The 24,903-nt window shown below is 55.4% G+C and overlaps 12 protein-coding genes across 12 annotated transcripts; 6 read left to right on the plus strand and 6 right to left on the minus strand.

Annotated features, from left to right (window-relative positions):
* Positions 1-40: 40 nt before the first annotated feature.
* Positions 41-1,280, minus strand: BDY17DRAFT_314695 (uncharacterized protein; the record flags this gene model as incomplete). Its single annotated transcript, XM_033735847.1, has 2 exons — positions 41-811; positions 867-1,280. The coding sequence occupies 2 exons, from the start codon at positions 1,278-1,280 to the stop codon at positions 41-43; spliced, it is 1,185 nt and encodes a 394-aa protein (XP_033594425.1).
* Positions 1,281-1,783: 503 nt separating this feature from the next.
* Positions 1,784-2,587, minus strand: BDY17DRAFT_314696 (superoxide dismutase; the record flags this gene model as incomplete). The annotated part of the gene is made up of 2 exons (XM_033735848.1): positions 1,784-2,433; positions 2,497-2,587. 2 exons carry the CDS (start codon positions 2,585-2,587, stop codon positions 1,784-1,786), a joined length of 741 nt encoding a protein of 246 aa, XP_033594426.1.
* A 391-nt stretch (positions 2,588-2,978) lies between these two features.
* BDY17DRAFT_19730 (uncharacterized protein) lies at positions 2,979-4,445 on the plus strand. The gene is made up of 2 exons (XM_033730068.1): positions 2,979-3,437; positions 3,493-4,445. Exons 1-2 carry the CDS (start codon positions 3,189-3,191, stop codon positions 4,111-4,113), a joined length of 870 nt encoding a protein of 289 aa, XP_033594427.1. The 5' UTR covers positions 2,979-3,188; the 3' UTR covers positions 4,114-4,445.
* A 331-nt stretch (positions 4,446-4,776) lies between these two features.
* Positions 4,777-5,205, plus strand: BDY17DRAFT_307194 (Mss4-like protein; the record flags this gene model as incomplete). Its single annotated transcript, XM_033735106.1, has 1 exon — positions 4,777-5,205. The coding sequence occupies one exon, from the start codon at positions 4,777-4,779 to the stop codon at positions 5,203-5,205; it is 429 nt and encodes a 142-aa protein (XP_033594428.1).
* Positions 5,206-5,437: 232 nt separating this feature from the next.
* Positions 5,438-7,006, plus strand: BDY17DRAFT_289824 (beta-lactamase-like protein). Its single transcript, XM_033732406.1, has 2 exons — positions 5,438-5,677; positions 5,753-7,006. Exons 1-2 carry the CDS (start codon positions 5,589-5,591, stop codon positions 6,792-6,794), a joined length of 1,131 nt encoding a protein of 376 aa, XP_033594429.1. The 5' UTR covers positions 5,438-5,588; the 3' UTR covers positions 6,795-7,006.
* Positions 7,007-7,125: 119 nt separating this feature from the next.
* On the minus strand, positions 7,126-8,024 carry BDY17DRAFT_320374 (uncharacterized protein; the record flags this gene model as incomplete). Its single annotated transcript, XM_033736436.1, has 3 exons — positions 7,126-7,557; positions 7,610-7,923; positions 7,973-8,024. 3 exons carry the CDS (start codon positions 8,022-8,024, stop codon positions 7,126-7,128), a joined length of 798 nt encoding a protein of 265 aa, XP_033594430.1.
* Positions 8,025-8,437: 413 nt separating this feature from the next.
* Positions 8,438-9,469, plus strand: BDY17DRAFT_19881 (uncharacterized protein). The gene is made up of 2 exons (XM_033730076.1): positions 8,438-8,788; positions 8,851-9,469. Exons 1-2 carry the CDS (start codon positions 8,531-8,533, stop codon positions 9,286-9,288), a joined length of 696 nt encoding a protein of 231 aa, XP_033594431.1. The 5' UTR covers positions 8,438-8,530; the 3' UTR covers positions 9,289-9,469.
* A 1,359-nt stretch (positions 9,470-10,828) lies between these two features.
* BDY17DRAFT_289832 (uncharacterized protein) lies at positions 10,829-11,949 on the plus strand. Its single transcript, XM_033732407.1, has one exon. It carries the CDS (start codon positions 10,834-10,836, stop codon positions 11,737-11,739), a length of 906 nt encoding a protein of 301 aa, XP_033594432.1. The 5' UTR covers positions 10,829-10,833; the 3' UTR covers positions 11,740-11,949.
* Positions 11,950-12,933: 984 nt separating this feature from the next.
* BDY17DRAFT_320377 (putative PB1 domain protein) lies at positions 12,934-14,568 on the minus strand (the record flags this gene model as incomplete). The annotated part of the gene is made up of 1 exon (XM_033736437.1): positions 12,934-14,568. The coding sequence occupies one exon, from the start codon at positions 14,566-14,568 to the stop codon at positions 12,934-12,936; it is 1,635 nt and encodes a 544-aa protein (XP_033594433.1).
* A 1,586-nt stretch (positions 14,569-16,154) lies between these two features.
* BDY17DRAFT_244800 (PUA-like domain-containing protein) lies at positions 16,155-17,699 on the minus strand (the record flags this gene model as incomplete). The annotated part of the gene is made up of 1 exon (XM_033730568.1): positions 16,155-17,699. One exon carries the CDS (start codon positions 17,697-17,699, stop codon positions 16,155-16,157), a length of 1,545 nt encoding a protein of 514 aa, XP_033594434.1.
* Positions 17,700-18,537: 838 nt separating this feature from the next.
* On the minus strand, positions 18,538-21,256 carry BDY17DRAFT_289848 (cyclohexanone 1,2-monooxygenase-like protein). The gene is made up of 9 exons (XM_033732408.1): positions 20,872-21,256; positions 20,792-20,817; positions 20,689-20,741; positions 20,342-20,637; positions 19,983-20,290; positions 19,907-19,931; positions 19,607-19,734; positions 18,872-19,390; positions 18,538-18,816 (listed from the first exon to the last, which is right to left on the minus strand). Exons 1-9 carry the CDS (start codon positions 21,066-21,068, stop codon positions 18,692-18,694), a joined length of 1,677 nt encoding a protein of 558 aa, XP_033594435.1. The 5' UTR covers positions 21,069-21,256; the 3' UTR covers positions 18,538-18,691.
* A 551-nt stretch (positions 21,257-21,807) lies between these two features.
* BDY17DRAFT_289859 (uncharacterized protein) lies at positions 21,808-24,884 on the plus strand. The gene is made up of 3 exons (XM_033732409.1): positions 21,808-21,962; positions 22,012-24,492; positions 24,551-24,884. The coding sequence occupies exons 1-3, from the start codon at positions 21,920-21,922 to the stop codon at positions 24,718-24,720; spliced, it is 2,694 nt and encodes an 897-aa protein (XP_033594436.1). The 5' UTR covers positions 21,808-21,919; the 3' UTR covers positions 24,721-24,884.
* The last annotated feature ends 19 nt before the right edge of the window (positions 24,885-24,903 follow it).

Genomic DNA, 24,903 nt, shown 5'->3' on the forward strand with positions numbered 1-24,903 from the left:
GCCGTCCAGTCTACGAACAACAATCCACTAAACATGAAAACTACAAGTCCAAAGGATATTCGGTCGACTCCACCTTCTCCGGCAATCGGAAGTTCCCCTGCTTCCGTACCTCATCCATAGTCTGCATAATCACCAACGACTCATGCAAACTCTCATACTGCCCCTCTTTGCGCCCCTCTCGCAACGCATCAGCACATTCGTCGGCCTCCCAGAACATGCCCATGCCTTGACCCTCGGGACCAAAGTCTCCCGCAAAGCCATTGTAGAAGCCCGACCCGGGTCCGGGACCGGGATGCGTCCAGTCCTTCTCCTCCACCGTGCCGTCGTCGAGGATGAGCTTGCTTTTCCGCGGGTTGAAGGTGGGCGGGAAGACTTGGATCTCGCCTTTGGTGCCCTGAATCCGTATGCAAGGTCCCGCCTCGCCGTTCTTGGCGGGGTCCATGCCGACGCGGAGGGAAGTGGTGGCGATGCCGTGTGCGTCGCCCTCCTTACGCGGGAAAGTGAGCAGCATTGATGTCTGCTGGTCACAGCCGAGCTTGTACTTCCTTATGGAGCTGAGGACCGTGGGTGGTTGAGGTTTGTCTTGGACGGTGTACAAGGTCTGGAAGACCCAGGTCAGGGAGTAGATGCCGAGATCCAGCAGCGCGCCTCCGGCAAGGTCGGGGTTCACGAGCCGATGCTTGTCATCAAAGTTATCCTCTGGCGCGCTGGCAAAGGAGAGATCAGAAGAAACGCGCTCGACGGTGCCAATCTTGCCGGACTTGATGAGGTCGCGGGCATAGATTGAAATAGGCATGTAACGAGTCCACACCTACGGAACGAAATCAGCGACATGGCCTATGAGGAAGAAAGTACGGCAGACTCACAGCCTCCATCAAGAAAACATTCTTCTCCTTGGCCTTCTTGATCAAGAGTTCCGCCTGCGCGGCATTCGCCGTAAACGCCTTCTCACACAGCACGTTCTTCCCGGCTTCCAGCGCGAGCATGGCATTCTGGAAGTGATGGCTGTGCGGCGTGGCAACGTAGATGATGTCGATGTTCGAATCGGCGACCAGCTCTTTGTAGGAGCCGTAGGGCTTCGCAGAAGCTGGCGCGTTGACTTCTTTGAGATATGCCTTTGCGCGGTCCGCGGAGGAGGACGAGGCTGCGGCCACCACGACGTGCTCGATGTCTTTGCGGCCTCGAGTCTCCGGGTTGACGGTCAGATCTCTTGCGAAGCTTTTGGCGATTTCGCCCGTCGCTAGGATTCCCCATTTAAGTTGGTATTTCTTCGTAGACATTGTGATGGAGCAAAAGAGGTTGAAATAGAAGAGATTGATGCAGATTGCAGAGATGGGTTAGATGCCAATTGAGAAGAATCTATCGAAGAGGAAAGGACTTCTACGGGGACTTGCCACGAGTATCCACCACGCGGATTCAATGATGTCCAGTCCCAGTCCACTTCCCGCCATGCAAGTGGAGTAGATTTTTGGGACGATCAGTGACGTCAATCTTCAGGCTGTTTGCACCGCGCCCAAATAGGAAGGTACATCTTGGGAGCTTCTCAGGCCCTGTGAACAGAATGGACGCGGTGGAACACATTCGTCGTACTCTCATCTCTCCTGACCAGGCAGAGAAGTGCCAAAGACGTACATCTGCAGCAGGAAAATTTGGAATACGGAGACCACTTTTTCGAACCCTCTCTTCGCTTCAGAAATACTCTATCTTGGAGGCATCTATCTCCTCTAACATGGATTGAATATCGCCATACGTCAACAAACATCCCTGAGAAGATGCGCATGGATCACAGCATTCCTCTCCCCTGCTGCTCCTTGCGCTCCTCCCACACCGTCTTCCCACTACAACTGCACACCGTCTTATCATTGTCCCACACCCCCGCACTCCTCGCAATGACGCCAACGAGGGTATCCGGATCCTCACGATCGTGTTTCTCCGTATTCCCCCTCCTGCTCACCACCACACTCCTCCCAATCATCTCCCAGATCTGAATCGGCTTGTCCAGAAACACTGCTCCTATGCCACTCCGACCCACCTCGACCGTGCCGAGCACACCTTTCGCCAGTCGCGGCGGACTCGCCTTCTGTGCGTCTAGATAATCCCATACACTCCCCGTCGATTCCGGCCCCAGACTGATGTCACCGCGCTCGCGAATGGAGATGTTGTAAGAGCCTGGGCTCACGCCTTTGAGAGTGACGTCGAGCAGTGTCATCGTCGGGCTGACCTGCACCATGCGGATCAGGCCGCGCACGTACTCCGAGACAGCGCTCGAGTGGGTTTCGAGAATGCAGACGGCGGCGCTCTCGGCCTTGCCGGAGCCGCGGAGGATGGCATCGCGGCCGGTGTCTTGGATGGCGGCGACGATGGTGGAGGGGGCGGCGGTGCCGGTGATGGAGATGAGCTGGTTCTTGAGCGAGGCGGAGACGTGTTGGATTCCTGTGGGTGTGGATGAGCTTGCGGGGGGTAGAGAGGAGGTGGAGTTGGGAGGTGTGGGATTACCGTCTAGTTTGTAGAGCGAGGTCGAGACATCTTTGATGCAGTCCTCGCAACTAAGCGGGACGGCAAAGGTGGTTTCAAACGGCGGGATCATCGTCTCGCTTCTGCTTGCGCATCTCTTCGCGGTGCTGGGTTGGGGATGAAGCGATGGCGAACAGCACGTGATGCTGGATTTCCCCGGCGATTTTAAAGGCGCCCCGGTCCCGCCCGTCGCCGCCAACATCGCGCTAAGAATCGGTCGACGTGAGGGCTCTTGGACGATTCGGGCGCCCATTTCATCTGATAATACATATACGGAGGACCGTGGCCGTCATGCCTCGTCCGGGTACCCGCCCTCGTTCCCGGCGAGAAGGATGGTCGCTCCGTACTCCCACAAATGGCTCGCCACGGTCACACAGCACGAGGCACACGGGGAACACAAGGACAGGCACGCAAACCCATCGGAAAACCAACCCAGACTTTGTCCCGTCGAAGTTGCAAGCCACGTATCGGCCCCAATCTCGATGTGATGCCGTGGGTGATTAGGTGCATAACCGCTGAGAACACCCTCCAATCAACGTCTTGTCACCTTGTGGCCCCCACGCACCATACGTTCATCGCCGTTTGCCTTCCCCTGGCCCGATGGCATGACTCCTCACCTTCACATTTCGACGGTCGAAGACACCGCACAATAACTTGCGGAGCTCCTGTCCTTCATGGCCATCTCCGCCCAGATATCCGAACTCGCAGCCCAATGTGTCAAGGACCTTAAACGCGACACCGAGCGCTACGGTCGCCTCGGGGCACTCTTTCTTCACACGGCCCTCTTGCAACTTCGTCCCATCCTCGCGACAATTCAAAAACATGTCGTGGACCCGAACGGGCACGAGCCGGACGAGGCTTCGAAGGCAGCGCGCGCGATAAGAGACTCGTACACTAGCGTGTTCACTACGGTTGGCGTCGCGGTAAGAGACGAACGTTGACATGCTGTGTGGTCCTAGTGAATTGACAGCGTCTTAGGGAGCCATCATTGCCCAAATCGCTGTCAGCGAGCTGATCAGTTTGAACGATATCAGCGAGGTCACCTTCTTAGTTCAGCTAGCTTTCATACTCGGCGTGCTCGCGGGGATTTTGTCGGTGTACTTTGCTTGCATCGTCCAGACCATGCTGAGCGGTCTCCCTGTTGGTGACGAGGTCAAGGAGTGGCTCACTACGCCGGAGAGGTCTCTCGAAATCCTGCGGAGAAGCTGTGTCTCCGGGGGTCATGAAGTCGGCAAAGCAGACGAGCTCAGAATGCCATCCTTCGGTTCCGCCCTGATGCTGACCATGCCTGCCCTACTGCTCAACATCTCACTTGGATCGCTCTTGGTCGGAAACGGGATCTATATTGGACAGCTTTACACTCTACCTGGTCTCAATTCGATCACCAAAGGTCAGAGTCTCGCGACTTTGCTAACCTTCGTGATCGTCGCCGGACTGCTTTTGATCATCGGCACGTTCCCTGCGTTGATGAAAACGCTCGAGGGCACCAACGCCGCTCGTCGGGATCGCCAGGACCGATTGCGCAGCCTCGCCACCGACGTAGGCGTCCACCGGCCTGCTGCTAACAAAGCCGGCGTCCTCAACCCAGGCAAGGCATAGTTCACTCGGAGCTATTGCCGGTGCAGCCACGAACGCATCGAACTCGCATGTCTCGGTGGGAGATTAGTCGCAAAGCCATATAGCAAATCGAGTCTGCCAGCGGAATCTTGCCCGTACCAAGTCAAGAAGCAGACGCCATGATATCTGCCCCTTCAACTTCCCCTTGCGAACTATCAGGGGCGCGTTAAAGCAAGCAGGCTTACGGTCGACGTGGCACACCAAGCCGTTTCCGAGTTTGCTGTGTGTCGAGTTGCTTGTGTAATGAAGGTGCTGTATGTAGTGACGACGACGAACGCAAAGTCCGCACGCCTCAGACGGCTCCACGAGCTAGGTATTTGCGTGAGAGATGGTGCGCAGCACGTGACGATGGATTTCTCCGACGACTTTACCCGCCACGCGCTACGTCATCCATCCTAATGCCGCCTATCGCGGTCATCGCGTGCGGTCATCGCGACAAGCTACCTTCCTTATCGGTGTCGCACGAAGAGACTAGTACATAAGGTAGTCATTTCACCGTCGAGATTTCAGACGCGACAAAGGCAAGTGAATCGATTGTCCAAGCATTTCCCGAAACTGCAGCAGAAGCGAAGAAAGTCGTCCAGCAGCTCGACCTTGATGTCCGCGACAACCTCCACCACCTTCTAATCCCTCAAACCGTCCGACATGGACGTACGCTGCCAATGCGGCGCGGTGCAGTTCAAAACGCCTTCCGAGAAGCCCCAAGCGCTCTACCATTGCCACTGCACGCAATGCCGCAAGCAATCCGCGTCGGCGTTTGGCACTTCGGCCGTCTTCACGTCAGAAGGCCTCTTCCCCATGGACGGGGAGCTGGAAGAGAAGCTGAAGATCTACACTCGCACGGGGAATGAGGACGGCGCGCAGGTGGAGTGCTACTTTTGCAAGGAATGTGGGGTGAGGGTGCTGCATCGCCGGCGCAATGAGAATGGGTATGGGGGAGGGGTGGTGATGATCAAGGGCGGCTTGGTCGAGGGGCTGAAATGGGAGGGCGGCATACACATCCACACAGAGAATGCGGTCATGCCGATTCCAGAAGGGGCGGAGCAGTATGAGGGCGAGCCGCCATCAATCTGAAGGGGTGTATCGTATTTGTGTAAGGACGGCGGGACTGAGGAGACATGTCAGGCATTTCGATCGAGCAATCGCATATACCCACGACCGGCGCTGTGAGGTTGTTAAGCATCAATTATCAAGCATGATTTAAATCTTCGAGGAATTCGTACTTGAATGATTGTAGAGACAGGCCGTGGTGATTCCACTGCACGTTCACGCCGCATCATTGAATTGATTAAAGGATTAATAAGGCGGTGGACCTCATGCCGTCATTTCCCCATGTTTCCACAGATTGGTAAAGCGCATTAGCCTAAGCAACCCTTACATCAGAGAAATACACAGCGAGTGGCACCATCTTGCTGAGCAATTCACAGTAACTAAAAATACGTGTGGCAAAAAATACCATGGCAGAGACATTGGTGAAGGCGAAACCGCCACCCAACCTGAATATTCCCCAATCCAACCACACCGTCAAGGTGTCGGTTATCGATGCGTAAGTGTCCGACCCCTCACCTCATCAAGGTCATGCACGGGCGACCACTCACACGAAAGCCTGATGTGCTTTTAGAACATGTCGGCTCCGCCTTCCCATGAAGACCCTTCTCCAACCCGAATACACCGGGAACGAGAACCTCGAGGGGCCCTGCCTGGCCTTCTTGATCGAACACCCGGCCCGCAAACCCATTCTGTTTGATCTGGGCATTCGCAAGGACTGGGACCAGCTTCGATCGTACGAGCGGATTGCCAGGCTCGGATGGTGGGTCAACGTGGAGAAGAACGTGGCGACTATCCTGAAGGAGAATGGAGTTGATGTCGACGGCGGGGCCATTGAGAGCATCATCTGGAGCCATCACCATTGGGATCACGTAGGAGATCCATCGACCTTTCCTGGCTCGACGGAATTGGTCGTCGGCCCGGGTTTTAAGGAGGCCCATATGCCCGGTTATCCCACACGCGAGGACTCGCCTCTCTTGGACACGGACTTCAAAGGCCGCAACACGCGGGAGATCGACTTTCAGAAAGAAGGCGGCGGCCTCAAGATCGGCCGCTTCAATGCCTTTGATTACTTCGGCGATGGCAGTTTCTACCTCTTAGATACGCCAGGCCACACAATCGGGCACATTTGCGGCCTCGCCCGCACCTCCACCGGCCCGGACACCTTCATCTTCATGGGTGGCGATGCAGCTCATCACGGCGGCGAGTTCCGGCCCACAGAGTACCTGCCCATTCCCAAAGAACTCGACCCGTCGCCCTTGAAGCGACGAGGCGGCGTATGTCCGGGCCACCTGCTGGAAGAGGTGCACGCGCACGGCGTTGCGGACAAGCCCTTTTACTACGTGACCAAGTCCTTTGCGTACGACAAGAAGTTGGCCGACTGGACGCTCGACGGGCTAGGGGAGTTCGACTGCCACGACAACATCCTCGCGCTGATGGCGCACGACAATGATACTGTGGATCCGCCGCAGCTAGACTTTTACCCGGACTCGGCGAACGATTGGCACCAGAAGGGGACGGCGAAGAAGTTGAAGTGGTTGTTTTTGGGAGCGTATGACGGGGCGGTAGAGGCGAAGCAGAAGGGGGAGAAGCCTTTTGTCTGGGGGCAGACTTGAGCGTGTTGAAGCTTCGTATATATATAAAATAAAGCGGCAGTCGTGCCACCTGCTACAAGTCCTCAGACTCGTTACAGGTAATCGTGGTGAAGATGCGTGGATGCTTGAGCGATCTGACAATTCGCTGACAATTCGGCGACTTCCGTTAGCGCCCGAGCATCTCGACCAATCATACTGCAGATCTAGTCGAAAGGCTTCAAGTTGTTCACCGGAGAATCTGGGCTTGGGTAGATGGAGTATGTTCTCGAGCATATCATCGATTTTGCAAGTAACCCCTTGCCATAGCTACAAACGATTCGAGAACTGTCAGCTTGCGTGACCGAGGCAGAACTCAAGGCGGCCCCGTTGCGATGGCGAATCCACCATCGACCGGCAATGAAATGCCAGTAATGTAACCAGCTCGCGGAGAAGAAAGCCACACAACAGCATTAGCAACATCTTCCGCTCGCCCAAGCCGACGGAGCGCCGTTTTGGTAGCCCACGTTTGCCGCTCTTCTTCCCCCATAGCCGAATCCAGCATGGAAGTGACCAGGTTCCCATGTGCCACACAATTCACCCGGATTCCATGCGGGCCAAAGTCGAAGGCGTCGGTCTTGCTCATCCCCAGAATGCCACCCTGCGTGCCGGAGTATGCTGTCAAACCAGGGAATGCAATGGTTGAACAGAGGCTGGTCACGTTGACAATACTGCCGCGACATTGGTAGCCTTTGAGAAGCTCCTGTTTCGACATCTGGAGGAGCTCGGCTCGCTCACAAAGGAAGGTCTTTCTCGGTGGTCAGGTCTTCGATGGCAACAGTTGAGACGACGTTACATACCGGCCGTAGAATGTTCTCGTACGCGCTCTGGAAATCCTCGGACGGGGCATCGATGGAAAGTGCACCGCGATGCTCCGCATTGGAGATGTTGACGGCGAAATCAATACGGCCAAACTTCTGCACTGAGAGTTCGAAAAAGGCGCTCACGTCGTCTTCGTTTCCGACGTCGACTCTCGCAATCACGATTTCGGCATCGGGATATTGAGTAAGGATGCGAGTGCGGAGCTCCGCAAGTCGTTGCTCGGCAATGTCTCCCAACACCACTTTTCGACAACCATCTCGAACAAAGTGAAGCGAGGTTGCCTCTCCCAGTGCTAGATGGTGTCAGTAGATGATTCTAAGTTTGACGACGTTCGTGTATACCGGAAGCTGCTCCAATGACTACAGCGGTTCCACCCTTCAAGATATCGGCCATGAGTCCTTTTTCGAGACACGTCAAGGGTTTGGGAAGGCGGGAGAGTACGGTGTCGGAGACTCGACCTCTTTCTACTCAGGTGGCGTCGAGTACGAGTGGTAGGAAGTCGCCCATCTCGCATAGCCTCGGACGTGCCGGAGGAGCGAGGGTATCCTGTGCGGGGTTGTGTGTGCACATCGCAACCTTGAGGATGGCAGACACCAATTGTCTGGTTTGTCGAAAGCAAATACTCCTGTTGCGGGACTCTCCTCCGATAATCAGTACTGAATTGTGCAGCATTTGCCCATCGAACTGGGACAAGACATGGCGGATCCGTTGATAGTTGCCGGCGTTGGATTTGTGACCGGGGCCGGATCTGGTGAGTAGAGCACGAGTTTCTCGCGATTCGCAGGCTATGATCGCGGCCGTGATGTTCATTGCTGAATGTTCGATAACATTAATGTGATGCAGGTATTGGACAGCAAATATGCCTTGCACTGGTCAGACGAGGCTGTACGCGACTCTTCATGGTCGACCTGGCCGAGGCTGGCTTGCAACAAACCGAGAAGATGGTTTCGGAAATCTCAGCACATGTCAACACGACAATCCACAAGGCCGATGTCAGCGACGAGGCCAGCGTCAAGGCCATGATCAGCAAGTGCATCGAGGTGTACGGCCGCTTGGAATTTGTCTGCAACAATGCGGGTATCGCCATGTCTAATATCCCTACGACGGAAATAGACTTGAAGACCTTTGACAGAATACACAATGTCAACTTCAAAGGGGTAAGCATCTCGAACTCAGCTCTGACGTGGACCGAGCCGCTGACAATTCCCTCCTGCTTCAGGTCTACTTGTGTCAGAAGCACGAGATTGCAGCGATGCTGAAGCAGTCGCCTCTACCAGACGCCCCCCGAGCTGCGCGAGGATCAATCGTGAATACTGCATCGTTATCCGGCGTCGCCACACTGGGTGGATTTTCGGCGTATCACAGCGCCAAACATGCCGTCGTCAGTATGACCAGGACCGAGGCTCGCGAGTATGGAGGCCAGGGCATCCGGATCAACTGTGTGTGTCCGGGGGTGGTCGACACACCCTTGTTGCGAGGCACGCCGCTTTCCAAAGAGTTCATCGAAGCTTGCGAAGCGCAATGTCCGATGAATCGACTGATCGACCCGGCAGAAATAGCTGACGGGGTGGCTTTTCTTCACGGTGCGGGTGCTTCGGCGGTGACTGGAATACATCTTCCGATTGATGGTGGTGCTCTGCTGTTCCACGTCGTTTAGAATGTCTCGAGAACATGACGGGGTTCATGCGTGCCCTAGAGGTTGCAGATCTGTCAGACACACGTTCTTCCAATTCCTATGGTAGCGGCTATATTTCAGGAAAGGCTGGCAACAGATGGTGGATGGAAGATGCAAAAGCCCTCGGTAATGCTGTCTGTCGGCAACATCAACGCTGGAAGAAATAGATACTTCACGTGGGCTGCTATCAGCTGAGTAAAGGTCGAGTAGGGCAAGTGTCGATCATGTCTACGGCGGTGCTTCAGGGCTGCCGGGCTGAAAGGCATCGATCCAAATTTCCACGCGGACCAACGTGCAAACAGAAGTTTGGCTGGGATGGCGGAGTCAGCGATGATGTGCCCCGCTAAGCGTGCCGGTGTTTTGGGGTTGCTGCGGAAATGGACATCTGTTCGTCGGGCGCAGCAGTCATACAGGTTGCCAGGCTGCTGTAGAAAAAGAGCGCGAGAAGCCCGAACGAAGCGGTTACTGCATTAGGAATACGGTCGCCGAGAGTTGCTGGTGACGCGAGGCGAGTCGAGCGGTCGGAGTTAGGCAGTGCGTGCTCGGAATTCGGGAAAGCCAATGGGTGAAAGCAGACGGAGTTGTGTTCGGCCGCAAGCCGGTGCAGCAAAGCCCTCGGGGCCGGCAGGGTTTTAGGCGGGGCGTTTAGGGAGAGATTGCGGGGCTGTGATAGGGCGAGGGAGTCAGCGATGAGTCCTCGGGAGCAAATGCTGGTTGACATCCGAGTGGGCGCGAAATGCGGCTGCCTTAGGGCTGGTGCATGAACGGACGAACGAGCGAGCGAGTCGCAGTGCTTGTCTCGATGCGAAACCGAGCGCAGATGTGCACGCACCGCCACTGGGCATTGATGAGTCTAATTCAATGTTTAGGCACGCGGATTCGGACTACCTTGGGCTTCGCACTCGCTTGGCCGCGCAGGGCCAAGATGGGCGGAGCAGCGCGAGTGAATCCCGTTGCCTGAAGTACCTGAGCAAGATCCACCGTACGCAATGCGGCCACGTACGCGGTATGTAGGCACTTTTGAAGTTGGACAGGCATTAGTGTAGATGGAATGAATGCAGAGGGCAAAATGTCAGCGTGGAATCGGATGGAAAGGAATGCGGGTAATGTGCGTGTGTGTGTGTGTGGATTGCAAAGCGGCGATAAACAGACGACCGCCAACCTAGAATGGAGACACCATTACTCCGTCGGGCAGTGAGTCAAAAGGCTGATTTACAACCGGCTCTCTTTCTTCTCGGCCGCACGCCCAGTGTAGTAATCGGTGCTGCTGGGCTGCTTTGCAAGCAAGCCCTGTCCGGGTCCGAGCAAGTGGCCAATCGCATCGTCGGGTGCGGCTGGAGTTTACAGCCCTTCCGCCGTGCAACCCCCGACCCGAAGGAGGCGCTAGCAGGGATCCACTTCAGGCGTGCGTCAAACGGGAGCGGACCAACTCGACGTGAGCGACCCGGAGACGGAGTTTGGGCGTGGTAAGCACGTAAAGAGCGTGGAAGGCTGACGAGCACAAATAGGCCCTCCATCTCCCTCCAGATGGGAACGACTCTTTCTCTTCATACCATCAGCATCTCAACACACTACTACATCTACAATAACACTCCATCAAGCATCGACACGATCAAACCCACTTGCGCCATCGGCACCATTGTGACTCAATCACCGCCATTACTCATACCCACCACCATGACTTCCCACCTTCGATACCAGTCTTCTTTCGAAGAACCCATTGTCGCCCAAACCACATTCCACCACCACACCACCCAACCGCGACCCGCGAAGAAGGCGAGAATGAGCCTCACCCAGACCTACGCCATCGCCTCCTCCGCGAGGACCAAGCTCTCGCGTGAGGCCGGCTACGCCGACCACCGTCTGCGATACCTTGTCGGCCACGCCAACCTCCTCGACCAGCTCATGGTCGAGCTTGCCGACGCCGAGCGCGAGTCCGAGAACTGGCTCAACCAATCCATCCGCGAGGCCGCCAAACCCGCCGAGCCGCGACGAGTGCAATGGTTGGACAGCATCGCCGAGGAGTACGACAACGACGACGAGGAGGAGGAGGATGAGGAGGAAGAATTCGAGCACACCGACCTCTTCACCGTCACGCCCAAGATCAAGCAAGCTCCCGTCTTCGTCAGCACTTCCGACGACGATGCCGTGTTCGACATCGACTCCGAGGACGAGGACCTAGTCCTCACCCGCAGCCCCGACTCCCAATACTCCCCGCCCGAGCTCACTCTCGACGACTCGGACAGCGAGTACGAGTCAGAAGACGACGAGGCTCCCGTCTCGCCCAAAGACACCCCGCTCCAGCTCAGCGACAAACAACGACAAGCCATCACGACAACGGCATACTTCGACCTCAAGTCGGAGGCACAGCAATCGCTTGAAGACTACCTCCTCGACTCACCGTCCCAGCAACCGCTCATCGCGGCCTGCTAGACGCAGGGAAGTTTCTTCATCGATTTACTGCCGTTGTCCCAGCGTTGTAGCGAAATTGCACAGCAGAGCGAGCGTTTTGGAATCTTTTACGACTGGACGGAACTCATCTCAATGACTTGGAATACAATCTCCCTCGCGATTGCGCTTGAGGTGGAGAAGGATACAATTGTACTACATAGCTACATCAAATCGAATGTGTTTGAGAAGCATATCATCACTCCCATCGTTCCATCTCGATTTCCTTCATCTCTACAACCCATTTGCACATGCATCCTGCACAGTCGGCGCCGGAGACTTCTCGCGGACATTCCGGAGTTTGCACAATTTGCGCCAAGCCGGTGATTGGTCAGGCACGAGATCGACTCATAGAGTTTCAAACTCTAAAAGTTGCTGTCCGCTTCGGCCGTGGATTGCATTTTTAATCCGGCGCCCGGCTGATGCACGTGTGATGGAAGATCCATGACGCATTACTAAGGCGAAGGTCGAGATTGATCTGTAAAGCCCAATCTAGCAGTCATGCGAGCCGGGGAGTCGTGATTTCTGATACGAATACGCCCGGCCAACCGAGATCCGAGTCTCACTGTCTCTCTTGTCGCCCGTGACCTGCTCTATCCCCTCACTCTCACTTGCTTTTTCATCACATGTACATTCCGGACCCCGCGTCCAGCGACCACGAGGTGCAGGCAGAATTGTCTCGATGCTTGCTTGGCTTCGAGAGCGACCACCACCCGTATCCGCCCGATTCCGTGATGCATTCCATCGCGATGCCGTGCTTCACCGGTCACTGCGCTGCCTCGGCGGGCAACGGATTAGAAGGCCTAAGGCGGGGGCAGTAAAGGGTTATGGAGTTGTCTATCGAGCAGCCTTGCTAACAATATTATTGCTGGCTCGCAGCGTGCATGTAGGTACTGACGATTCGATTCGTGCATGCGCAGCGGACGGCACGACGGAATGTGAACTTCTCGTAACGTTGGCATTTTTAGACGAGCTGCCTGACTTTGGTGTGTGCCTGGGAGCCTGGTCAGAAGAAGTATGGCATCGCCGATGGGGCATTAGCATATATCACGGCGCGCGACAACTACTACTTCTGGTAGTCATGAGCTTCTCATCGTAAGTACATGCAGTAGCTTCCGGTAAACTCTGAATCCATCATTGCGAGCGACAGGACTCCATCGTCGAACCCATCACGCTCCCTCAAACCTCCACCACCCAAATCTCCATCTTGCCCATCTCCGAGCGCTCCCTCGCCGCCCCGGCCCGACAAAACCCCATCGCCATCTCCAAATCATCGTCGTCGCCCATCGTAATCGAATCCCCATCCTCATCCTTGACCTTCAACTTGAACCCCCCGCGCAGCCCAAACTTCACCCGGATTTGCTCCGCCAGCTGCGCAAAGGTGACGCTCGGCACGGTCATGATGTACCGCGTGTCCTCGGCGTGGACTTTGATGCGCACTTTGCGGAAGTCTGGCACGCGTTTGGAGGGCTGGCGGCGGTGGGGTGGTCGCGGTGGGATGATTTCGAAGGCGAGCGGAGGTGGTGCGGCAGATGGGTCGGAGATGTCGTCGTAGTCGTCCACGTCGTCTTCGTCTTCTTCGGAGATGGTCGGTTGGCTGCGTGTGCCGGTGGTGACATTTGATTTGTTGCGTTGATGGCCGAGGCCGATGGGCAGCAGTCCTTCATTCGCACCATCGTTGTCAGAGGGCGTCACAGGATCTTCGTGGATGCGGACTTCGGGCAAGTCAAGCTGCCTCCGCACTTGCTCGTGCTGTCGACTGCTTTCTAGTCTTGCTGAACTGTCGGAGAATTGACGGCGAGGTGCCGGGCGTTCGGACTCGGATCGTTTTGGCGCAGCACGCGCCTTCTCTGTTTGCACTTGTTGATGGAATGCCGCAACGCCCAGGTCAAGTCGGCTTGGTGTTGCAGCAGCCGGGCGAGATTGTTGCAGGCCGATGGTAAGCGAGCTCGTGCTCTCATTCGATTTCCGTCTCGCTCGACTTTGGAGGAGATCGGGGTGCTCCAGCTCGGGAGGCGGTGTAGGCGGGAAGATGTTGCGCTGCAATGGCGGCTCGGATTGCTGTCGTGACCGACTTCTGAGATCCGGCTTCACCAAGTTCAGCGCGGCATATGACAGCTTCTCCTCCGGCCTGTCGTCAATTGCCAGTCTTGCCATCGCAGCCAGTCGCCGCGGATCGCTATGACTCGTCCGCTCCTGCGCCGCAACCAATCTCGCTTTCCCCAGATAGTCCTTGGTCTTCAGGTTCCGCACCTTGGCCTCGTTCGGGCGGTAGACAACGCCAACCGGGATGGAGAACACGGTGTAGCCCTCCGCCTGCTCTCGAATGGCCTCATCAATCACGTCGTGATCGGGAACGCGCTTCTCCCGGGCTGCAAAGACCAGATCCTGCATGCCGGCATCCTTTTGCTGGAGGTAGATGTAACATAATCCACGGTTGAAAAGCACCTCGCAAGAGTACAGCTTGAACTTCAGCCCCAGCTGCTCGTAGTCGATGTGGTAGTTGCCGCGCAGATACAATAACGTGTCGTTGAAATTCGCCAGTGCCTCCTCAAAGTCGCCCATGAGGAAGTTGCTGACGCCCTGCTGGAAATACGCCACGGCTAGGTATTGGTCGAGATGCACCGCCTGCTGGTAGTAGTCGACGGCTTTGGCGTGCTCGCCCAGCGTTGCGTTAATGACGCCGAGGTTGAAAAAGATCTTGGAGGTGTCGGCAATCTGCCCGAAGCATTTGAGCGAGGCATCGAACTCGTGGTTGTCGTATGCTGCCAGCGCCGCGCACCAGGTCTCGATGCTCTGCTTGAGGGACATCATCTTGTCGCTGGGGTCGCAAAGACAGCAGCGATGCGCAGGGTGGGTTTAATGAAGGCGCATCTCGGACGAAAGTCGAGTTGGTTGGGCGCTTTTTGGGCGCGGAGAAGAGCCGCGTCGGGCGCTGTCGTACCTGTGCAGGGATAGTGGAGGTATGCTCGAGTGATACAGAAACGCGGTAAAGAAAGGATAGCGGCGGTGTAGCATGAAGATGAAAGTGTAAGTTCTTACGAAAGCGTATGAAATGCAGACGTTATATTACCGTGTGGAGCCCGAGGGCGCAGGAACCAGGTGAATGAGGTCGAGTCGACTGCAGCACGTCGGAACGGCGGAGGTTGCAGCCCGGCGCGTAATGACGAGAGATGGATGGAGGAGAGGTCGATTGGGTGGGCGGGCGCGTGCGCCAAGCTGCCGCCACTTCCTTCCCTTTTCATCACCCTTGCAAGGTATTGCTTCAGACCAGGCCTGCCCATAGCGCGCTCAATCACGCGCCAGCGTTGCTACGTTGCTGTCCGAGTGGCTTGTTGCATTGAATTCGGGTTGTGTCGGCGTCTGTGCCTGTGTCTCGGCCGTTGTTCATGCATGGGCCGAATTTGTGGTCTCAGGCACCGGCGCTAAGCCTTGCACGTTCGCTGTATAGCTGGAAACGTGGCACAACAGTACAGTGGTGAATGAGCAGACCAGGGTGGAGTACACCCCACGTGTCTCTAGCTCGACAAGGAGCCTGGTCGCATTCCTCCAAGATCCATGGCTATGGGACGGAACCGCTTTCCCGTCACATTCGTGAACAGCGTCTCGGCCGCATTGGTGAACGCCACCGAAATCGACATTGGCCGATGGCCGTGCTCGTCTCATGCGCCTTGTGCATGTGTGCCCAGTCGCTCATCACCTTGCATTCGAACGGGAGATGTCCCAGTCTGGTCGTTGCCGTCACTTGGGGTTCGAACACATAGGACTGTAGAAGACGATGCATTCAATCATACAGATGGCCCCGGCCGAGTCATGCGCCCTAACAATCTAGCTTCTGGTATGTAAGAAGATGTCCGAAAAATGACCTTCTTCCTGTGAGATGCAAACGCCAGTAAGATGCAAGTTGTCCCCCTCCATAATACACCGTAGACACCCATCTTCCAAGTCAAGATTGGATCCTTGTCGTCAAGTAGTGGTCGTCGCTTCGTCGGCATCAATCGTCGCCGCGCTGTCTCTCACCGCGCAAAACACTAGCCCCTCTCTTGCCACCGGTGATAGACAACAGCAAGTAGCATGAGAGCCATCGGTCCGAGGTAGTGTAGCACAAGTCATAAGACGCGACACGAGTTGCTCTGATACCTGCAATCGACACACAAAATTTGTCAGTCTTCACTTCTCGTTTCATTGTTGTCACTCTGCTGCACGCTTTCTTCTTCTTCTTCTTCATCCGCCCCACTCGCGTCTTCATCAGCAGACACCGACACCTCGACCCTTGAAGGAAAACGCGAGCGGTCAGCAAGGGTACAAGCTTTGAACTCGACTCTTGCGTCACTCGCAAGGCCTGCAGTGTTCCGGTCTTTGCAGAGCGGGGCAGTATGAACATGGAAGGGGGGAAGGTCTTACCATCGTTGTGACTCAATCCGGCGAATCCAGCTCGCCGTAATCTTCAATCGCTCTCGCACTGTCCGCGTGGGGAGCAATTTGTACTTTTCTTCGTCGCTGATGGGAAGCACACTTGCGAACCAGTAGGGAAAGAGGGCAGCATCGTCCGGCGGCTGACCATAAATATCGAGGACCCGTTGTCGAAGCCAGATCGCACTTCGGCCCTGCATCCTTCGCACAAAATCTTGACCCAGTTCGAGCAATTCCTGCGTTGACATTCGATCGATGTGGCCTGCAACGTCGCCTTCTTCCGCCGGTGGTAGAGCAGTCTCTTCGGCTTCTAACCGCTCTTCCTCGGCCAACGACACATCCTCCACACGCTCCACGGATCCAATCGAGTATCCATCGAGCACGTCGTGTGCCTTGACGCGGAAGCGATATGCGCCCTGGGTCTCAACCAAGCTTGTTCCGTCTGGGAACGGCTGCGCGTTTGTAACATACAGCATCGTTCCGTAGTGGTAGAAATGCACTGGCCCCAGATCGCCTTGGGGCTCGCCGTATCGGTTGTACATGAGCATGCCGAATTCTCTGTTTGACTCCAGACACCGTCGAATCATGAGACGATATCGCGGCTCGAATACCCGCAAAAGCGTGGGTTGATGTGGGAATCCGAGTGTGCACACAAACAGTGGGGTATTTAGCTCGCCTTCGCCTCCTGTTTCTTCAGTAGCGACTGCTTCCGCTCGAGAGGTCATCGTTTCCGGATACATTGCGTTGAGCAGATTGATCAGGGTACAGTTGCTTGGGTGGCGGGATAGCACAGGCGGAATGGCCAGCGATCTGCGACACATGGGACAATGCAGGGAATGGTCGACAGCACGTGCCATGCACTTCCGACACAGAGTGTGGCCGCAGAAGGTAGTGACGGGATCGAGTAGGACATTGTAGCAGATTTGGCAATCCACTTCTCGGTGCATCGAGTCGAGGATTTCTTGTAGCACTGCAGCGTCCATGGCCCGCCCGGTATCGCTGGTGCTGGTGCTGTGGATGTAATTTATGTCGCATTCGTAGGGCAATTGTCCTTTCGCGGCGATATCATATGTCGCCACCAGTCGGCTCCAAGGTCTTTTGTTGATTTTTGGCTTCTCCGAGTCCGCATCTAGTGCTTCGGTGTCGTCCAGCCTGATCTCTTCCATGATTGTAGTGATCATGCTGGCGCTCATGGTGTGCTCGGCCATTATTCCGGCAATCGAGTCCAACGCCTTGGATAATATCACATCCACACCGCAGTCCGATGCCGGGTGTTCTCGCCCACAGTCCGGGAAGGGACACATGACACCACGCCGTCTGGCCGGGACATCGGGGTAGGAGATGTTGGCCCTCTCATGGAAATCTGGGAGGCAGGCACGACATACCGCATTCCCGCACGGCAGCGTGACGGGTTGGCGAAGGGGGCGCGAGCACTGCGTGCATTGTATTAAACGCACCAGCGCTCGCGCGTCTTCATATGGTGCCAATCCAACCGCCGTGCTCTTCTCGGAGAGGGTCTCATCTCGACTCATCAAGACCTCTGGAACAGACGCCAGAGTGAAGAACAGAGCCCTTTGCAACGCAGAGGGATGATCGACAGCCTGCGAACGTTTCACGTACGAGTCTCAAATTGTCTTCGCCGCTCCTCCATCGATACCAGCCAGTGGTTCCGAACAGTCGACTAGCAATTGATGGATGGGCGTGTACCCAGGGTGTTGGGAGTGGTGGGGCGTGGAGTGTCGAACGGATACACTAGGTTGCTCGGGTCGGATGACGTGGAAGCCAAAGTCGCGTGAACGAAGCGGAAGAGGGGATGGAGTGGTGAGGAGGCAATGGAGATATGGTTGTGCGATGGTCGTGTGCGGCGCAAAGTGTTGTGTTGGGTGGGAGGTAGAGTGAATGAGGAGAAGGTTCAAGAAATCTGATTAGATGACTGCAAGGGGATGTTGGTATGAAGGTGGCAAAAGGAACTGAAACAAAGTAAGGTAGAACGGTGGTGCAGGCATCATGCACTCATCCAAGCGGGGATCATATGAACGCGGGGCGTTATCCTTTACAGTGACGAGCGTTTTGGACACTCACATGCCGCAGCGTGCACAAAGGCCAGGCAATCGGTAGATGCTGGTAATCTGTTCTGTAGATCCGCGCGGGTTCCAAAGATGCCGGCGGCGATTCGGATTACGCACTAGATGGCGTCGCGATCGGAGATTCTATGTTTAGCGGGGCGAGGCGTTCAATCCCGCCCAGAACGCCTGAAAAGACTTGGTTTTCGGTCGGAGCAGGCCCCCGTCGCATTGTAGGATAGACCGGAGATGTCTCCGAACGGTTGCAGGTTAGTAGGAAGGTGTATCTACACACGTTTGATGGCAGAGTGATCTCGATTCCTCGATGAAGAAGCACATCGTGATGACTTCGACTTTTGTCACGGTGACGCAAGTCTTGGGTGCCAAGTTCGGCATGGTCACGTGATATACATTCACTATTGCCTACCTTGTGTACATATGCTCCCCTCCTTCAAATTAATCTACGCAGGGGCCTGTGTCTCGAACCCTTGCCAGCCATCGAGAACCTTGTACGTCTCTTCATGATACAGTGGAAATCCTCCGGGCCAGTTCAGCTGCTCAATGGGCTTACCGGGAATATTCGCTCCTGTCTCGACAGTCAACACTGGTCTAGAGCTCTATACGTCTGCAGAAGCACTCACCCATGTACCACGACTTAGTATGCACGAAGAGGGATTTTTCGTTGATCGTCCTGATCTTTTCTCGCCAATATTCTTCGCCCTCTGGCTTGGGATTGAGGTAAGTGATGCCCTCGTTCCTCGCTTTGACGAGAGCATCAACAATCCACTCTCCTTGCAGCTCCACGCATGAAGGCCCGTTGGAAAAGGCGGTAGGCCCTTGGGCACCATACAAGAAGAAGAAGTTGGGATACCCAGCACAGGTCATGCCGAGATAGGTGTAAGTCCCTTCCTTCCACTTGTCGCGGAGTTCGCGGCCGTTGGCGTCCTTCAGGCCCATGTTCATCATGCCGCCTGTCACTGAGTCGTATCCGGTCGCAAGGGCAATGACATCGAACTCGTGGAGCTTGCCGTCCTCGGTGATAATTCCCTTTTCCGTAACCTCCTTGACCGGGTTCTCGTTGATGTCTATCACATCGTGCTCGGGGCGGTCCAAAACTTCGTAGAAACATTGTTCAAGACTTGGGCGCTTGGTTCCCCAATCTGTATGGCGCAATCAGTACTTGTAAGTGCCGGTCTGTGGCAAAAGAATCCGCAAAGCCTTCTGGAGCAGGGGGATCACGTGACGCTAGCAATTTTGCTGACCCGATTTCCAACTGATATGGACAAACACAACTCGGCTCTGCTGCCCTGTTCCGAGGCAGGGAGGCGACAGTCTCGGGGGAAATGGATGACGGGATGGCGTCTGACGTGACTTACAATGAGGAGGTACTTTTGGTGCCAAGATGTCCGCTTTTCTTGGATCTTTGATTCTTTCCCGTGTCTTTTCCAGCCAGAAGTTGAACGCCTCGCGATTAGCGTCTTTCTGAAAGAGCATGTCCTTGTACCTTAATCGTGGAGTTAGCATGGATACATCGAAAGACAGTACTATGTTTTAGCGTATCGGCAACTTTGTCTGCCAAGGGCCACTCCAGTGGACCCCCAATAGGCATTCAATGTCCCAGAGTAGCGTTACCAGCGTTTTCAGAGCATGAGGGACGTTTCAAGCATGCCACGTACGTTGCTAGCCAAAAATGGAAGCCACCTGCTAATGGTTAGTGGAATGGAAGATTGAAGGGATCATCACAGCACGTACCCTTGTCCCAGAGGTCTTCGTAGAACCTCCTCCGCTCCTCGGGACTATCATCGAAGGTCTCCTTGTCTACGAAGTCGAACGCAAAGCCAGCAAAGGTCTGCATACGGTCCTTGAAGATTTGAGGGTATTCCTCTTTACTTTTGGCTTGCTCTTCCTTGGTCAGCTTGCGTTGACGCATAGGCAGGCACATGTTCGGCGTTCTCTGGAAGAGAGTCATATGAGCCGCTTCTTGTCCGACTTCCTGAGAAAGCTGGATGCCGGTTGCACCGGTGCCAATCACAGCAACACGCTTCCCCTTGACGTCGATACTGAAAATTGATCAGCACTGCTTCTCTTGCTTCAACAACGAGGAAACGAACCCATCCTCAGGCCAAAAAGATGAATGTGCAAGCTTTCCCTTGAACTTCTCAAGGCCCGGCCAGTCGGGGAAATGTCTCTTCGCCGCGAAGCCAAGTGCGGCGATCAAGTAGCGGCAAGTAGCGGTGCGACCATCTTGAGTCTTGACGGTCCATTTCTGCGTCTCATTACTGTACTGCGCATCGACCACTCTGCTCTCGAAAGCAACGTCTTTGCGAATGTCGAGCTTCTTGTCGATGTAGTCGAAGTATTCCCGAAGTTCTTTCCAACCCGGGTACTTTTCGGACCAATTCCAATCCTGAGGTTTGTTTTAGCAGCTGACTTCTTTTTCGACGTCTCAGAATCGTACCTTCCAAAGGGTTGGGAAGGATAGCTCATAAATCGGGACCGGAGTATCGACGCCTTTGTGAAAGTCAGCGAGTGTAGTGGGCAGCTTGCGCACCACAACTTACGGGCGCCGGGGTAACAGTTCCAATGCCTTGTAACGCGTTAGTCAAGCATTGAATTGATGGTGTGGAAGGGTTTCAATTACCAGATGCCTCCCAAGTCTTTTCCAGCTTCGTAGATCTTGACGTCGAATCCGAGCTCGTCACGGAGACGGTGAAGCAGGTAGACACCCGCAAAGCCAGACCCAATGATCAAGACGTCGGCGTCCAGCCCATCCTTGTATTGCGGGCCATCTCCTGCAACGCGGGGCGTGTCCGCCGAGATATCGGTACGTAAGGACATTCTATGTTGTGTGCCAATCGAGGGACGTGTAGTGTATGGTGTATGTTGATATCCAATTGATTGCAATCCGCACAGAACCAATGAAGAAAGTCAAAAATGACACGAACAGGAAGAAAAGGAACCTTTGGATCAAAAGAAACAATACATCTAAACGCCTCCACTGGGGTAGATAGGCTAGTAATGGGATACCTTTCGATGACGATGGTGCTCGGCACACCTTATCACATGAGCGCGGCGGAGCCTCCTCTCGCCCGTCCAGCCACCAGTCACAGAGCTACCTCCTGATCGTCCTCGCGGAATCATTGCCGACATTGCTGCGGTTGTGGGTCGTCTGCTCTGCTACTCCTCGTCTGCGCGGGGTCGATTAGAGGTGGGGAAATATGGAGAGGCAGGTTAAGCGAGGTCGACGTTGCTGCACCGGAAAGCAGCAACAAGGGTGTAAATTCGATTAGTCAATTGTCTATTCATTACTCTATGCCTATCAATGCTCAAGATTATGTCAGGATGTTATCGACTGCACTATTAGTTATGACCCACGCTAGTAAAACATAATAAGCCCCTTCTGTCATGAAACGAGAGGGAGAAGGTGAAGAAGTGCAGCAAATCGACGAGGTGTATGCACGGGCCATGCCCTGTTTTGCTGTCCGGGGGTGGTTGCTTAGGCGACCGCGGCTGTAGCCGCTGTGTATCAGCTGCACACTGCAGACTGCATCAATGGAAGCGCTCTCATTCATGTCATATCTCACACACGACACATCTCTCGTTATCAATAGAACTTGTCAGCATTCAACACGAGCGCCAAACGCGCAACACCGTATTCGAAGCGACATCCGCTTACGACAACAGGCGCAATGCCTGGCACTGTGGCCGATGGGCCAACAGTCTCCCTTTCATGTACCGCACCCTCTACACTTCAAGGAATCAGCACCTACTAACAGGCTAGTCGCAAATAATTTCTGGGGGTTGCAAGATGCAGGAACGGGACCATTACTCGAGCGCATGTCGGGCGCGAAAGTCACGGGCGAGGAGCTCAAGTCCTTCTACTCAGCGCGAGCGCAAATCGAAGAGGAATACGCGAAGAAGCTGCTCAACCTTGCGCGAAAGCCGCTCGGATCCTGCGAACAAGGGACGCTGCGAATGTCGTTGGACGTCGTGCGCGGCGAAATCGAGTCCATGGCCAAGCAGCATCAGGTGATGGCCGCGCAGATGAAGACCGAGTTGGACGAGCCGCTCGCAGCGTTCGCCGGTGGGATCAAAGAGAGAAGGAAGATCATCCAAGGATCCGTTGAAAAGCTGTTGAAGACGAAGAACCTGCAGACTGCTGCCGTCAACAAGTCTCGAGACAAATACGAGCAGGACTGCTTGAAGATCAAAGGCTACCTCGCGCAAGGCCACATGGTGATGGGCCAGGAGGAGCGCAAGAACAAAGCCAAGCTGGAGAAGACGCAAATTCAGATGTCGGCGAACAGCAATGAATACGAAGCGGCCGTGAAGGTTCTCGAGGAGACAACGGGCAAGTGGAACCGGGAATGGAAGGCTGCTTGCGACAAATTCCAGGATCTGGAGGAGGAGCGCATCGACTTCTTCAAGAGCAGTCTCTGGAACTTTGCCAACGTCTCCTCAACCGTATGTGTGAGCGACGATGCTTCATGCGAGAAGATCCGACTATCCCTGGAGGATTGCGACGTCGAAAAAGACATCACCCAGTTCATCAAAGACCACGGCACCGGGCAAGAGATCCCAGACCCACCCAAATATATCAACTTCTGCCGAGGCGACATTGACGACACAGCGTCCGCACACGAGTCTGATGATGGAAGCTACTCGGTGGCACAGTTCCAGCGCGCGATGAACCCGACGTACAGGACTTCCTCCCCACAGCCTAGCACCCTTGAGCCGCACAATGGTTCAGATTTGAATGGCAACCCAAGCCGAAATTCTCTCCAAGGAGATGAGAGCTTCAACGTTCGCTCAGCTCGAGACGGTGCAGCGCCGCCTTCATTGAACCCCAGCCAGACGTCCAACGTCAGCCACATCGAGGTTCCGCACAATCCCTACCCTGTGGATGGAATGACTCAGTTCTGCCGCACTGGACCACCATCGGACCGCAGTACGATTCCATCGCCAACGCGTCCGGAGAGCCGAGACAGCCAGAGCGAATACTCCAACCCAGCATCCTACTCCAGCTTCGAACCGACGAGCGGCTCAGCATCGCCAACCAAGCAGTACAATGGATCAAACATGTCTCACGCCTCATCCGTTGATGATCATCAGGTCCAAAAGAAGAAGAGCGGCTTCTTCCAATCGCACAGTCCCTTCCGCAGGCGAAGCCAAAAGACCAAGGACCCGATGTCACAATCAGTAACCGTGACTCCAACAGCACGGAATACGTGGACGCCAGCGACGGTCCGATCGGCGAACCCGAGCCCAACCAAGCCGCCGTTCGGCGCAGGCAACAGAGCAAACACATGGCAACAGCAACCCACTCCTGATGCTGAGCCCGTAGATCCTCGTGCAGACTACCAGCTGGGTATCGGCAACAGTGTCTTTGATGTCGCGTCGCCAGATGGCCGCAAACCAGCACCACCAAAGAAGGACACGCCTGCAGAACTCGATCCAATCGCTCAAGCCCTGGCTGAATTGAAAGGTGTGAAGAAGCAAGCCTCTGTACGTCAGTCCGCGGACACGCATTACGGCATGGCCAGCCCCGCTCCTGGTGATGCCAATGGACGAGGTATGCCACCCGGTGCATCGCCTTATGCCAATCGTGGGGCGGCGCCTCCAGCCTACGACCAGCCCATGAGCAGACTGGGCGCGCCACAACCGGCACACACGAGCCGTGAAATGCAGAAGACGACCGAGCGCTTTGTGAATCAGAAGCGCGACATGTTCAATCCGGGCTCTCAATCCAGGCCAGGCTCACAGTCCAGACCGGGAAGTAGCATGGGCAACCGGGTCGAGATACCTCGATCAACCAGTCCCAGGCCGTTCGTGAACAATGACCAGCGACAGCAACTCCCATACCGATCGGCATCGCCCAATCCTTACGGAGGCCAGCCCGTGAACAGGCCGCGCGCACAATCAACCAGTCCCATTAAGCAGCAGCAGCCTGGCTACGGAAGCTACTCGCGCGGAGGCTCCCCGGGCAATCACATCCCACGCGCAGCATCGCCAAACCCTGCTTACAACCCTCGTCCGACGAGCAGCAATGGAGCGATGGGCGGCAGCATGGCGATGGAGCTCGCTCAGCCCGGCGGCCAGGACCCGTATGCTCAGCGCGATGGCCGTCCGCAAAACCAGTACTATGGCAATCAGCCTCAGTATGGCGGTAAGCAGCAGCAGCCAGCGGCCTCAAGGACTAGGAGCCAGAGCGTCGGTGCGCAGAGACAGTATACCAGGACTGGGCAACCGATAATACATTATGGTAAGTGTCGTCCCCCCCTAAACATTTGAGTGTTCAAGGCTGACATGACTCTTCTTAGCACGCGCAATGTACATGTATCAACGAGCTATCCCGGAGGAATTGTCGTTTGCAAAGGGTGACATCCTGGCCGTCACACGGCACCAGGACGATGGATGGTGGGAGGCGGAGGTGATGGGCAAGAATGATCCCCCCGGGTTGGTGCCGAGTAATTACTTGAAGCAGTGTTAAAGGATAGATGTATGCGTAGTTGTCTTTAAAGGGGATTGGGGGTCAAAGAGTGAGGTTTAGACAAGCCTTGCTGGACAACAAGGGAGGCGCATTCGGCTTGGTTGGAGTTTGTAGAGTAGAACAGAACGTCCGAGGGCGGGGCTGGTGTGTATCGTACAGCGCTTTACCTCTACCTCACCTTTG

This window comes from Neohortaea acidophila (assembly GCF_010093505.1).
Source record: "Neohortaea acidophila strain CBS 113389 unplaced genomic scaffold BDY17scaffold_1, whole genome shotgun sequence".
NCBI lineage: Eukaryota > Fungi > Ascomycota > Dothideomycetes > Mycosphaerellales > Teratosphaeriaceae > Neohortaea > Neohortaea acidophila.